General features: G+C 38.3%; 1 protein-coding gene across 3 annotated transcripts; it reads left to right on the top strand.

Moving 5' to 3' along the window:
- The first annotated feature begins 708 nt into the window (after positions 1-708).
- On the top strand, positions 709-8788 carry LOC115996787. 3 transcript variants are annotated; one of them, XM_031236196.1, is made up of 6 exons: positions 858-914; positions 1023-1108; positions 1236-1438; positions 2740-3111; positions 3416-7856; positions 8304-8788. In XM_031236196.1, the coding sequence occupies exons 3-5, from the start codon at positions 1298-1300 to the stop codon at positions 7811-7813; spliced, it is 4911 nt and encodes a 1636-aa protein (XP_031092056.1). In that variant the 5' UTR covers positions 858-914; positions 1023-1108; positions 1236-1297; the 3' UTR covers positions 7814-7856; positions 8304-8788. The 3 variants fall into 3 exon arrangements, with proteins under 3 accessions (XP_031092058.1, XP_031092056.1, XP_031092057.1); XM_031236198.1 differs by lacking the exons at positions 1236-1438; positions 2740-3111 and having other exon boundaries at positions 709-914; XM_031236197.1 differs by lacking the exons at positions 858-914; positions 1023-1108 and having other exon boundaries at positions 1115-1438.
- The last annotated feature ends 4444 nt before the right edge of the window (positions 8789-13232 follow it).

Genomic DNA, 13232 nt, shown 5'->3' with positions numbered 1-13232 from the left:
GGGGGGGGGGGGTGTTGCAAGGATAAAAAAGAGGAAGCTCCTTTGTTGATGTGCGTTTGACACGTATGTTGCACGTAGTCGCTAAACGCGTATATTGCACGTGCCTGTTGTACGCATAAACAAAAATAGACGCGTATATTATATGTGCCTGTTGGACGTATAAATATAAATGAACTTGTTTTTTTTCTCATTCATTTTTCTCCTACTTGAAACATCATTGTTTAGATTTTTCTAAAATTTTAACAAGACTAATGAATGTCATGACTCATGAGGTGTATATGCAATTAACCATATGTCCATATGTCAAATTCCACCTTCCACCCATAGAAACTGAAATATAGAATGGAAACCAAAGAAAAGGGGGAAGTCTATTCTTAGTAAAGCATCAAAGTCAAATCCGCACGCTACTTTCCTAACCAAGTCAACTCAACACGGCCCAATCACGAAACTGTCGGGGCTGTTTTGCTATTACCACATTCTCGAGGCCCCAACTTGCAAATAACATAAATTCCCAGTCCAGTCGCATTCGACATCTCACCACATCCGAGTCATCGCAACGCCCTCCGCTGGTGATGTTATCAAAGCCCTGCCCGATCTGCCCGAAGCTGCCCGGTTTCGCTTTCTCATTTTTCTCTCTCTCTCTATCTCCCTCTATCTCTCTATATATATATACCCAACCCAAGTACCAAGAACACCTTTCCTCTTTTGCCGTATACGAGCCCTCACGACATCTACATACATATATACACATATATATATGCTAAATAATATATATAATTATACGGTATTTATTTATTTTGTAAAATCTCTCTTCTCTCTCTCTCTCTCTCTCTCTTATTTTCTCTCTCTCTGTCTCTCGATCCTGCGTTTTCTGAAAAAAATTTTCTGTCGTCCTAGGTCGAACGATTTCAAAGGTATGTGTGATTGCGTGTAATTTGAAACGTCTGTGTGTGTAGTTGTATGCTTGTATTAAATGAATTGATTGGATCTGGAATTTCTTAATTCGGAGTTTACTTGTGCAGATCGGCGAATTAGCGGTGGAGTTGGAATTGAGGTGGGGGAGCTAGGGTTTCTGTGGAGCTCGGGGCGATCGAAGCTTTTTTTCGAGGTGAGAATTGGGATTTCTAGGGTTTTTTTTGGGGCTCCGGGTGAGGAGAAAATTTTCGATTTTTCTAGGGTTTTGGTGAGGGGTTGATTGGGAATTAGGAATTAGAATTGGGTAATTGATGTTTCAGGGTGAGTGGGTAAGACGAGTTGTTGAAGCAAGACTAGGAGAAGATGCAAGGGAATTGTTATTATGCATGGGAGGCAACAGCGGGGAGGTGAGCCTTGTCGACGGAGGAGTTTCGGTCAACACATGCCGGCGACGACCGCGAGGACTGTAGCCGCCGTTGATTCGTCTCGTACTTCTGCTATTACTGCTGATTCGTTCTGCAAGGTATTGCCTTGGTGGGTTTTTGTTTTTCCTGAATTTCTACACACTGTCCTCTTCTTGTGCCGTTAGAAATTTTTGATTCATTTCACATGCCAGCTAGAGTACTTGTTCCTTTTGTTTTTTTCCCCCAAAATATTAGTATAGGCACACCTTATCACTGAAAGCTGAAAAATTGGATTGTTTATTTGTATATTGTCATGTAGAAACGCTTTGCAGATTCTCTTATTAGTGATCTTGAGGCACCTTGGGTTCTTTAGTGGGCCTGGACTTCTGATGCCGTTTTGGTCAGGATTTTTTTTTATCCAATTGGGGTTGATGGATTAATTTCAAGATTTTTTTGTATACCATTCTGTGCATGAAGGGTAGAGTTTCCTCTCTGATTATCTCAGTGGTTTAATTTTTGAATGTGGTACAACTTATTTTGATCTGCATGGAACCATCAATTCTTATGTACTTGTACATCTTGGTGTCCTTGATGTCAAGATATGAGTTTGAAATTGTCTCTTTGTGCCTCTGCTTATTTCTTAGCTTGATTGTTGTGATCAGTATTTTTAGCAGAACTGAGATTTTTTGTTGTCAAACGTCAGCAGTTTAGCCTAATTCCCCATTACATGACAAGGTCATGTATCCTATTTCTCTTCTCCTTTCCCTCGTGAAAATATAAGTTTTTTATCAAATTTATCAAATATCGACGCATTTTGTTTTCTGGCAGTGATCATTTATTCATTTTTAATGTGTCTTTTCTTCCCCCTTTTCTTGGATGGACAGGGATGTATGAGAGGATCTTTTAAAATTTATTTCTTAAAAATTATCTGTTGATCTCACTTGCTGCTTTATTGTATGATCCTTTTAGATTTCCCTTTCCTGATTTGTGAGGGGAGTACATTCTGGCTTTTATTACAGATTTAGTGAAATTATTGAGCTAGACAAATTCTATTTAACATTTATTATGTTACTATTATGAGCTTGGCTTTAGTTAGCTTTAATAATAGCCTTGATGGGTTTTCTTTGGGAGGAGGCATATGAGAACTGATAAACTATATGAAAGTCAGTTGTTGAAGACCTTCACCTATAAGAGCACATTCTTTTTTTGTGATTTCATAGAGATGTATAACCATGCAGGTGCCACATGGACAATTGCTTCTGTTCATTGGAATCTTTAACGGATTAAGTTTGTATCACTTATATGTACAGTTGTACACTTGTTGATTGTATGCATTTATAATGTTGATTCAAAGCTACACTTCTATATTTGGATCACTTCTAATGTGGATAACCAATATTACCTCCTTTTCATCCTGCAGGATGGTCGCAAGATCTGCGTTGGTGATTGTGCTCTTTTCAAACCACCACATGATTCCCCTCCTTTCATTGGAATAATACGTTGCTTAATCTCAAGTAAAGATAATAACTTGCAGTTAGGTGTTAATTGGCTTTACCGACCAGCTGAGCTGAAGCTAGGCAAAGGCATCCTGGTGGACGCCGCGCCAAACGAAATTTTCTATTCTTTTCATAGGGATGAGATTCCTGCTGCATCGTTACTCCATCCGTGTAAAGTTGCCTTCCTTCCTAAAGGGGTTGAACTTCCAACAGGGGTATCTTCATTTGTTTGCCGCCGAGTTTATGACATTGCAAACAAGTGTTTGTGTTTGCTAACTGATCAAGATTATATTGATGTTAGTCCCTATTGCTTGACAGCTCATCTTTCCACTGCTTAAGTTACTCACTAGTTTGAATATGTTTGGGAAAGATATGGAGGTTTGGAGTGAGGGTGGGGGGTGGGATAGGCTGAGGGGTTCCAGAGGGATGGATGAAAGTGGACAAGGGACTTCAAGTCCACCTTATTGTTAAATTAGGAAGGAGAAGGGGAGAAGGGGAGAGGGAGGGATGTTTGCAAATGCTGACTACTTTGCTAAAACTATTTTCCTTATTTTGCTTCACTTTTTCCATTTTATAATTTAGTTATTCAATTCTTTGCAGGAGCTACAAGAAGAAGTAGATCAACTCTTACACAAGACTCGAGTAGAAATGCATGCATCATTGCAACCTGGCGGTCGTTCTCCAAAACCAATAAATGGTCCAATGTCCACATCACAATCAAAATCTGGTTCAGAAAATGTGCAAAATAATGTAACATCATTTCCTTCACAAGTTAAGGGAAAGAAAAGGGAACGGGGAGATCAGGCTTCAGATTCTGTGAAGCGAGAGCGTTCTTTGAAAGCAGATGACAGTGATTCTGGTCTCTACAAGACAGAAAGTGCTATAAAATCTGAAATTGCAAAAATAACAGAAAGAGGAGGGCTTGTAGACTCTGAAGGAGTTGACAAACTAGTTCAACTTATGCAACCAGATAGAGGGGAGAGGAAAATGGATTTGGTTTGTCGGTCACTGCTTGCTGCAGTGGTTGCTTCAACAGAAAAGTTTGACTGCCTTAACAGGTTTGTGCAACTCAGGGGATTACTGGTATTGGATGAGTGGCTTCAAGATGTTCATAAAGGGAGAATTAGTGATGGTAATCCAAAGGATGGTGACAAACAAGTGGAGGAATTTCTTCTGGTTTTGCTTCGTGCACTTGATAAGCTCCCTGTGAATCTTGAAGCACTAAAAATGTGCAACATTGGCAAATCTGTTAATCATTTACGGTCACATAAGAATATGGACATCCAGAAGAAAGCTCGGGGCTTAGTTGACACATGGAAGAAACGTGTTGAAGTTGAAATGAATATGATTGATGCTAAATCAACTCAAGGTGTTGCATGGCCTTCTAAATCACGCATTCCTGAACCTTCTCACAGTGGTAACAAGAATCCTGGTGGTTCCAATGATGTTACTCCAAAGAGCTCAGTGACACAGATCTCCTCTAAAACTGCTTCAATTAAGACTTCACAAGTGGAAACTACTGCAAAATCTGCATCTTCTTCACCTGGGCCAGTGCGATCTGCATCATCACCTGTACCTGGGAAAGATAGTCAGGCTAGAGTTTCACTTTGCGGTGCTTCAGATGTTCCTCTAATGAGGGAGGATAAGAGTAGCAGTTCTAGTCAGTCTCATAATCATAGTCCATCTTTCTCTGGAAAAGAGGATGCAAGGAGTTCTACTGCAGGATCAATGAGTAGCAATAAGCTCTCAAATAGCAGTTCTCGTCATCGCAAGTCAATTAATGGATTTCCTGGGACATCTGTATCTGGAAGTCAGAAAGAAAACGGTACTGGCCGAAGCACTTCTCTGCATAGAAATTCTAACCCTGAAAAATTATCCCAGACTGCACCGGTGGGTGATAAAGCTGTTGATGGGTCAGTTGCTGAAGGGATCAGTCACAAGTTGATTGTTAAGATACCAAATAGGGGACGCAGTCCTGCACAGAGTGCAAGTGGAGGGTCTTATGAAGAACCTAATATTATGAATAGTCGAGCTTCTTCTCCAGTGGTTTCAGAGAAACATGAGCACTTTGATCAAAATGTGAAGGAGAAGAGTGATGCATATCGTTCTAATGTAACATCTGATGTGAATGCAGAGTCCTGGCAAAGTAATGATTTCAAAGATATACTAACTGGATCTGATGAGGGTGATGGGTCACCTGCTGCTCTTCCTGATGATGATCGAAAGGATGAGAGGAAATCAGGTGAAGTATCAAAGATTGCTTCCTCATCTTCTGGAACTGAACTGAAGTCTGGGAAACTGCACAATGCTTCTTTCAACTCCATGAATGCTTTGATTGAGAGCTGCATTAAATATTCTGAAGCAAATGCATCCATGTCACATGGCGATGCTGTTGGCATGAATCTGCTAGCCAGTGTGGCCACTGAAGAAATGTCAAAATCTGATATGCATTCACCTTCTGTTTCCTCACAAAGAAATTCTCCTGTAGTTGAGGAAACTTCTGTGGCTGAGGATTCCAGATCCAAACCTCTACCCCTTGATAGCTTTGCAAGTGACAGTAGTCAGAGGAATGATAGTATGGATTGTGATAATAAAAAGCAGCTTGTTGCTGCTGGTAGTTCATTGTCACAGGATAAATTGCATTTGACCACATTTTCTGCACCTGAGTCATTTGGAGAGAGAAAGCTCAGTGTGTCTCCTGAACTTATGAAGGCTGGGGAGAAGAGTGATAAAAACTTTAGCTCTTCTTTTATTGATACTAAAGTTGTTGCAGAACCTAATGTGGAGATGAATGAGATGTCAGGTGAGAGGAACCAATCAGTGTTATCACCAACCATTGGAGCGGGCAAGGCATATGATGGTGAATCGGACAAAAAATTTGATGTGGGCAAGGCAGTTGTGGGTGATGCAAGGCTTGATGGCCTTCCTGATTCTAAAATGAGTGACATTGATACTTCATTGACAGAGGAGAAAGCAAGTAATGCACTTGTAAGCTTGGGTGAGCAAAAGAGAGTGGGTGAGGTTTCATCTTCAGATTTTCCGTTTGAAGGTAGCAACAAAAAAGATGTGAATAGAGGGTTGAATGAAGAGGTGAAATCACCTGCAGCAACAGCAGATTCTGAAGTGAATGAGAGACCTATAAAGGAAGAGCAGTCAACAATCTCTAGTAGAGATAGGAATACAGATAAAGGAGGGGATGATGAAAAAGTCCACCCATATCTTAATCAGTCTGAAAGGAAAACATATGATAAAATACCTGATGGAGCTCCAGCACCGGTGGATAAAAACATCGTCAGTATGGATTCTACTGTTAATAATTTGAAGACTGAATGTAACGAGGGCCATGCTGAATCTAAGGACAGGCGGCTTGATTCTGGTGGATCACCATCTCAGAATGAAGGGCCTGAATTTTCTGGCCTTGTAGTGGAGAAACACATTGGATCAAGAGAATCCAAGTTCTCTCGTGTTGAATCAGAGAAAACAAACAATCCAGTTTCCAATGGGGTGACCTCTGTTGCTCCAGAAACAGCTTCAAAAATGAAATTTGATCTAAATGAAGGCTTTGTTTCAGATGATGTGAAATGTGGTGAGGCAATAAGCTCATCAGTCACTGGGTATTCATCAGGTGTTCATGTAATCAATCCATTACCATTTTCTGTTAGTTCTGTGCCCACTGGTCTCCCAGCTTCCATTACTGTGGCTGCTGCTGCCAAAGGCCCTTTTGTTCCACCAGATGAGTTACTGAGATTCAAAGGTGAAAAGGCTGAATTTGGATGGAAAGGTTCTGCTGCCACAAGTGCATTTCGTCCAGCTGAGCCCAGAAAACTTCTTGATACACCTTTTAGTTCAGTGAGTATATCTCATTCTGAAACTTCATCTGGTAAACAAAATCGTCCTTGCTTAGATATTGATCTGAATGTACCAGATGAAAGCTCTTTAGAGGACTTAGGATGTTCTGCTCTAGACATTGGTTATATGTCTAACCATCCAAGTAGTCGTGATGTACATAAGAAGGAAGAACCAAGTTCTCCATCTGTTCGTAGTTCGGGAGGACTTGATCTTGATTTGAATAGAGCTGATGAGCCTAACGATGTGGGGCAGTGCTCAGTTAGCAGTAGTCATATGTTCGGGGGACCCGTTGCACTATCCAAACCATTACCATCGAGTAGGCTAGCTGGTGAGGTTAGAAGGGACTTTGATTTGAATAATGGACCTGGTGTTGATGATGCTAGTGCAGAACAGTCTTTATTCCAACAGAATTGTCGTGGAAGCATGCACCTTCAGCCAGCTACTTCCAGCCTTAGAGTGAACAATCCAGAAATTGGGAATTTTACTTCTTGGTTTACTCCTGCGTGTGGTTATTCAGCAGTCACAGCTCCGTCAATATTGCCTGACCGCGGAGACCAGCCATTTCCAGTAATGCCCCCTGGTGGACCACGCATTTGTCCTGCCCCTGGTGGTAGCACCTTTGCTCCTGATGTCTATCGAGGCTCAGTTTTGTCGTCTTCCCCTGCAGTCCCTTTCCCATCTGGTTCTTACCAATTTCCAATGTTTCCTTTTGGGCCCACCACCTTTCCTCTCCCATCAGCAAGTTTCCCTGTTGGATCTGCCTCTTATATCAATTCCTCATCTGGTGGAAGAATGTTTACTGCTTCTGTCAATTCACAGTTGTTGGGCCCCGTCAGTGCTGCCGCTCCTCAATTTCCTAGGCCTTACATGGTTGGCCTTCCAGACAGTACTAGTAATGCCAGTACAGACATCAATAGAAAATGGCCCAGACAGGGTCTGGACCTGAATGCAGGTCCTGGATCTATCGATATTAATGGAAGGGATGAATCAGTTCCATTGGCTCCGAGGCAACTATCTATCACTGATCCACAAGCACTAGCAGAAGAACATGGAATATACACAATGGGTGGAAACATCCTGAAGAGGAAGGAGCCTGATGGAGGGTGGGATAATGATAGCTTCAGGTACAAGCAATCGTCATGGCAATGATGGTGCACATAAATTCTGCAATCTGCTGAGCTCTAGAGTTGCAGTAAGTTCTATTTCCTTCTAGTCTCTGGTTTATTATTATTACTACAATTTTTTAAATAACTGATCATTTGTCGCTCCTCTTTTAGATAGCCAGTCTTTTGAAACACTGCTTATTGTAGCTAATGTAAGTAATTATCGTTTCTGGTGGGAGCATTCACACCTCACTAACTGAATCTTAGACAACAGTGAAGAAAGAAATTCTCTCTTTCTCCCCCTTCTTCCAAGTCTCTATCTCGAGTATCAACTGCTCATATTTCACCTTTGTCCTTGTTATTGTGTTGTGAATGGATGTAAGACTCCAGGAAAACATATTTTATGTGATTTAAATGATTGCTGGGGTTCTCAAAGATGGAAGTCATACGCGTATAATTCCCTGCCCCCCACCCACCCCACCCCTCTTCTCTTCCTTCTTACCTGCTTACCAGTTTGTGTGTGTTTTTTCTTGTAGTCAAAGGGGATTGGATGGTGGCCACCTTCGAAAGCAAGATCTTCTTGTGGTGGGTGGGTGGTGACAAGCAAAGTTGATGCATGCAGCAGCAGCCTCTTGGATTCCCGCCTCTTCTGGATCTCGATGAAGTTGTTGGGAGTTGCGAGAGAGAGCATACAACTTAGGTCGTCAGCTTCTTGGTGGGTGCAGATTTGTTTTCCCTCTGTAGATATTTAACTGTTGGAAAACTTTGAAAATCTGTGACCCAGAAAAAACAGGAGAATTAGTGGCTTAGTGCCCCCCTTTAGTTGAATACAGCAGCAGCATAAAACAAAAAAAAATGACCTTTGACAGAAATCTGGTAATTGGGTTGGAAACCGGGTCTGAAAGCCATCTTGTATGCACTTTGTCGTTAATTATCTTTGCTCCTTTCTTGGCTTTTGCTGTCTTCTTCTCTCTATTACTATTTCTATCTATTTATTTATAATAAGCGCAGGGTGACTGGATTTTGGTTCTAATGGTTTATTTGTCTGACATTTTTCCTAATGGATAAAGTAAGCAATAACAGCTGATTGCAGATACTTTCTGAGATACAGGAAGGCTCTTCAAAGTTTTGTATGCTGGAAAGCACTCTGTTTCATTATGGAGATGAAAAAACAGTTGAATCTATTACCCGTACATTACCGGCGGCCGAGGAATTTATGTTACGTTCTAGAATGATACTCCGTACTTAGCTAGCACGAGTTGATAATGAATTGATAATTGATAAAGAATAAATTTCACTTTTAATCTCCTGATTAGTATACATGAATTACATTTAGTTTTAATTTTATAATTATGTGCATGATTATGTAATTTACATTTGTTCAATTTTTTGGCTAATTATTCCTTCTGGAATAAGTAAATGCATGGATGCTCCTTCTGTAGGTGCTAATTCTGGAAGAAGCAAATGTAGTGCTCCTTCTAGAAGAAGTGCTTCCAGTAATAGTTGGGCGAAGCAAATGCAGCGCTTCTGGTAATAATTGGTTGAAAAATTGAATGATATGATCAAATGTGATATAAATTACATAGTCATGCACATAATTAAAAAATTTTAATATGGACCAAATGTGATTCATGTATAATAGAAGGAATGAAAAGTACAATTTTTTCTTTTTTTTTTTGAATACTACTATAACTCTGTTACAATGTAGTAGTTCATAGCTACTTTCTCAACCTACTGAGAGAGCACAAAGAGTCAACAGTTGCCTCCACTGAGGTTCAAACCCATTCCCATTATCCATGTGGGAGTGTAAACGGGGTACCGGGTTGCCACTAGACCACAAGGTCTTTGGCAAAAGTACAATTTTTTCAATTGACAATTACTGTAAGAATATGGCCATGGCAGTTTCCTTTTACTATTGTTAAAATTAGTTGTTTATACTTTATTATAGAACAATAAATGAGAAAATATTGTTTGAGAGGTTTTAGGTGCTTGTTTCCCCACTATCAGTCCATCTGATCCAAAAAATAAATGAAAAAAAAATTGTATTTTGGTCATTAAGTTATTAGAGTAATTGTAAATTTAGTTTTGGTGTTATGACTTTGTTTTAGTCTTTGAGTTATTAGTGAAGTAGAGTCCTTCCAAAAGTTCCATTAATGGACTTCATTTTTAATTACTTATTCATAAATCTTAGTTAATCAAGATTGCTAATGAAACCTTAACCCCTATTTTCATTTTGCATGTAAATAGCATTCCAACTTTGTACTTAATTGACAAAAAATGTAGATTATTATCTTCTAAAAATTTAATGGATGCAAATAATCTATACTTTTTTGCACTTATAACCACTACGTTGTATCGAAGTGATTTGGTAAATGCTGAAAAGTATGAAGTAAAATTTACTAGTAACTCTAATTAATTATTAAAATTATAACAAAACGGTTAAAAGCACCACTAATAGTGTAATTTGTTTTGAAAATATGGGTTTGTATACGCTACGCAGACACAGTCATATATTTAGGAAAAAGTTTATTTTTGATAGAAAGTGAATTGGTTTATATTAATGAATAATTGGTAATTTTAATACAATAATTGCAGTTTAGTATTGTGACCGGGAGGTAGAGAGTGAGAGAGGCATAATTCATAGTTAGATGATGGGGGCATGACCATTGCTCCTATTTTTATTTTATTTTTCAAAAGTATATTGATCATGGAGCTAGGTCGGGTTAGTTCAACCAATAGACAAAAAATGATAGCCTAATCCAATTTGTAGTATAGATTGAACCATCCCTAGTCAGCCTTGTAGCAACGGCAATTTATATCGTGGACTAGGGTGCACAATGCATTGTGCACCCCGTACCAAAACGACGTCGTTTTGGTTATTTTAATTAATGATTTTTTTTTTTTGGAAATCACGTTTCGCGTTTCGGCCGGTCTGTGTATTTGTGTTAATATTTTGTGTATTCTTTGAAGAAATTCTGTGTATTGTAAACTACGATTCTGTGTATTCATGTTAGGGTTAGTTGTGACGTGTTTTGTGTATTCGAATGTTAGGAGGATGATTTCTGTGTAGTTGTATCAATATTTTGTGTATTCTCTCAAGTCATTCTGTGTATTCTAGATCGACAAGGATTCTGTATATTCATATTAGTGGTAGTTAAATACAGGGGTGATGTGTTTGTGTATTTGGTGTTTTCATATTCTGTGTATTCTTTGAAAGCATTCTGTGTATTGTATACTACAATTTTGTGTATTCATGTTAGGGGTACTTAAACATAGGTTGTAACGTGTTTTGTGTATTCGAATGTTAGGAGGATGATTCTGTGTAGTTGTGTCAATATTCTGTGTATTCACTCAAGTCATTCTATGTATTCTAGACAAGGATTCTATGTATTATAGACAATGAATTCCTTGAAGTTATTCGCGTCCGCGTCTACTAACATCGAGCTAGTCGGCCAGAGCTAGCCAAACGGGCTAGACTTGGATTTGCTTTCAATCTAACCCACCCATTTGAAACATTAATTAGGAGCTAGGAAGGCTCTCAACTTTGATTGGTAAAAAGTACGAATAAATTAGCTTTTAGATCCTCAATATACAAGTGGAAAGCTCTATTATATTTACATTGGATAGGTAGGAATGATCATTTACGGGGAATCTTTTAACATCTGAGCCTAGTATAAATATAACATTCGTAGCAGAATTTAAAGCCAACACCGGGGCTTCCTACCGCCACAACTATCCATTCCCAGATAATTGTTAAAGCTAAAACTTCCAAATAACATTCGCAGGCTTACAAACATAAATACAGGATTATACAAGCCAGATATCTAAACATCAAACCATTCATCAATACTAAACAATCTCAAGTTAACTTCATTAGAATCTATTGAGTCTATAATCATAAGTCACATCACTATTAAACAATAACAGTCTCAAAAGCTACTAACTAAGATCAAACTAAAACAAGAAATACTATCAAGTCGGAAACCTCTAATCGTACTCTCGTCATGCATTAATCCAAACGTGAAAGAGGTTAATAAAACAAGCAGAAAACAATCTCGTTAGCATAAATGCTAAGTATAAACCACTCCACCCTGTAAAATAGTTTATACATATATAGATTGGAAAATATGTAGATTTGATACACATAAGCACATTATGCATCATCAAGAAGTAGCATATAGAATTACGTATATACAATAGTAGATAACATACTTAATGCAGAGATGCATATATATGTATGCTTGTTTATAAGATAAATATTTCTTGCTCACGTGCTTATGAATGTAAGTGGAAATTAAAAGGGGGTTTAATACTTTGAGTAAGAAGGAGTTTAATGACATGAAAAGACTAGTAAATCGTAATAAAATCATCAATACCACCAAGGTAAGTAACGGTATTCTTATATCATAATAACATTTTTTTAACATAATGAATATCAAGAGTAAAATACGGCTCGTGGCCAAAGTATAGATAAACATTCTCAAAACTTTCTTTGGGATCAATATTATCATCATAAGAAAATAATCATTTTCATAATAATACGGGAGGAATCCTTTAATCATAATCTTCATCATTCTCATCATCATAATCATCATATCTCATTAATTACATGTGGAATCAGGACCGCTACCTTAAGTGTGCACACCTCCTAACTAGGATTCCAAGCCCATGATTTTTCTACCAAGCCACTTGTCACATAATCCGAGATTTTTCTACCGAATTTCATATCATCATATCATTTTCTCATCTCTCCCGAAAGGATCAGTCATCCAGTCGGGTCCTCCAAAAATATATAATTTTCTTAAATCCCTTTATAAAATAGTGGTGGTATATTCTTTATAAACTTTTCTTCATAATAGTTTCGAAAATAATGAATAAGTATCATATATAACTTTATATATGCATGTATATAAAAAATAAGGTATATATATAGATTAAAAAGAGTTAATATGCAAGAATGTGAAAGAATACATTTATTTATTTGTATGAGCTTTTAAAATAGATGATTAATCATTTATATAAATATAGGTTTGGTAAGTGTAAATGTATGCATGAGGTTTGTAGATAAATGCACAACATTAATTAGTTCTATAAACATTCCTATTCATCATGCTTTCAACATAATATTTTGATGTCAAAGATAGAATAATACTCATCATTCGCTTTTCTTCTCATAGTCCCATTTTCAAATAGGAGTATCATGCTTAATCACATAATTCTTTTCATATCTCCATTTCAAATAGGAATGTCATGCTTATTTTAGAGAAATAACTTCATACACTTAACACATTTCATTTCAGGCAACCAATCAGATCAAACACTTGTACCATCACGGTCATTTGGGATTACAAACGCGTAGTGTCCGGACTCAATAGGCAAGGGGTACGCCCCAAAACGAGTTGAGCCCAACATACCCCACGAGATTGGCAGCAGGGCGTCCAAGCACGCCACAAAGACCTCGCGGG

The sequence above is a fragment of the Ipomoea triloba genome, chromosome 11 (assembly GCF_003576645.1).
Source record: "Ipomoea triloba cultivar NCNSP0323 chromosome 11, ASM357664v1".
Lineage (NCBI taxonomy): Eukaryota > Viridiplantae > Streptophyta > Magnoliopsida > Solanales > Convolvulaceae > Ipomoea > Ipomoea triloba.
This window is presented reverse-complemented; position numbering and strand designations above follow the sequence as displayed.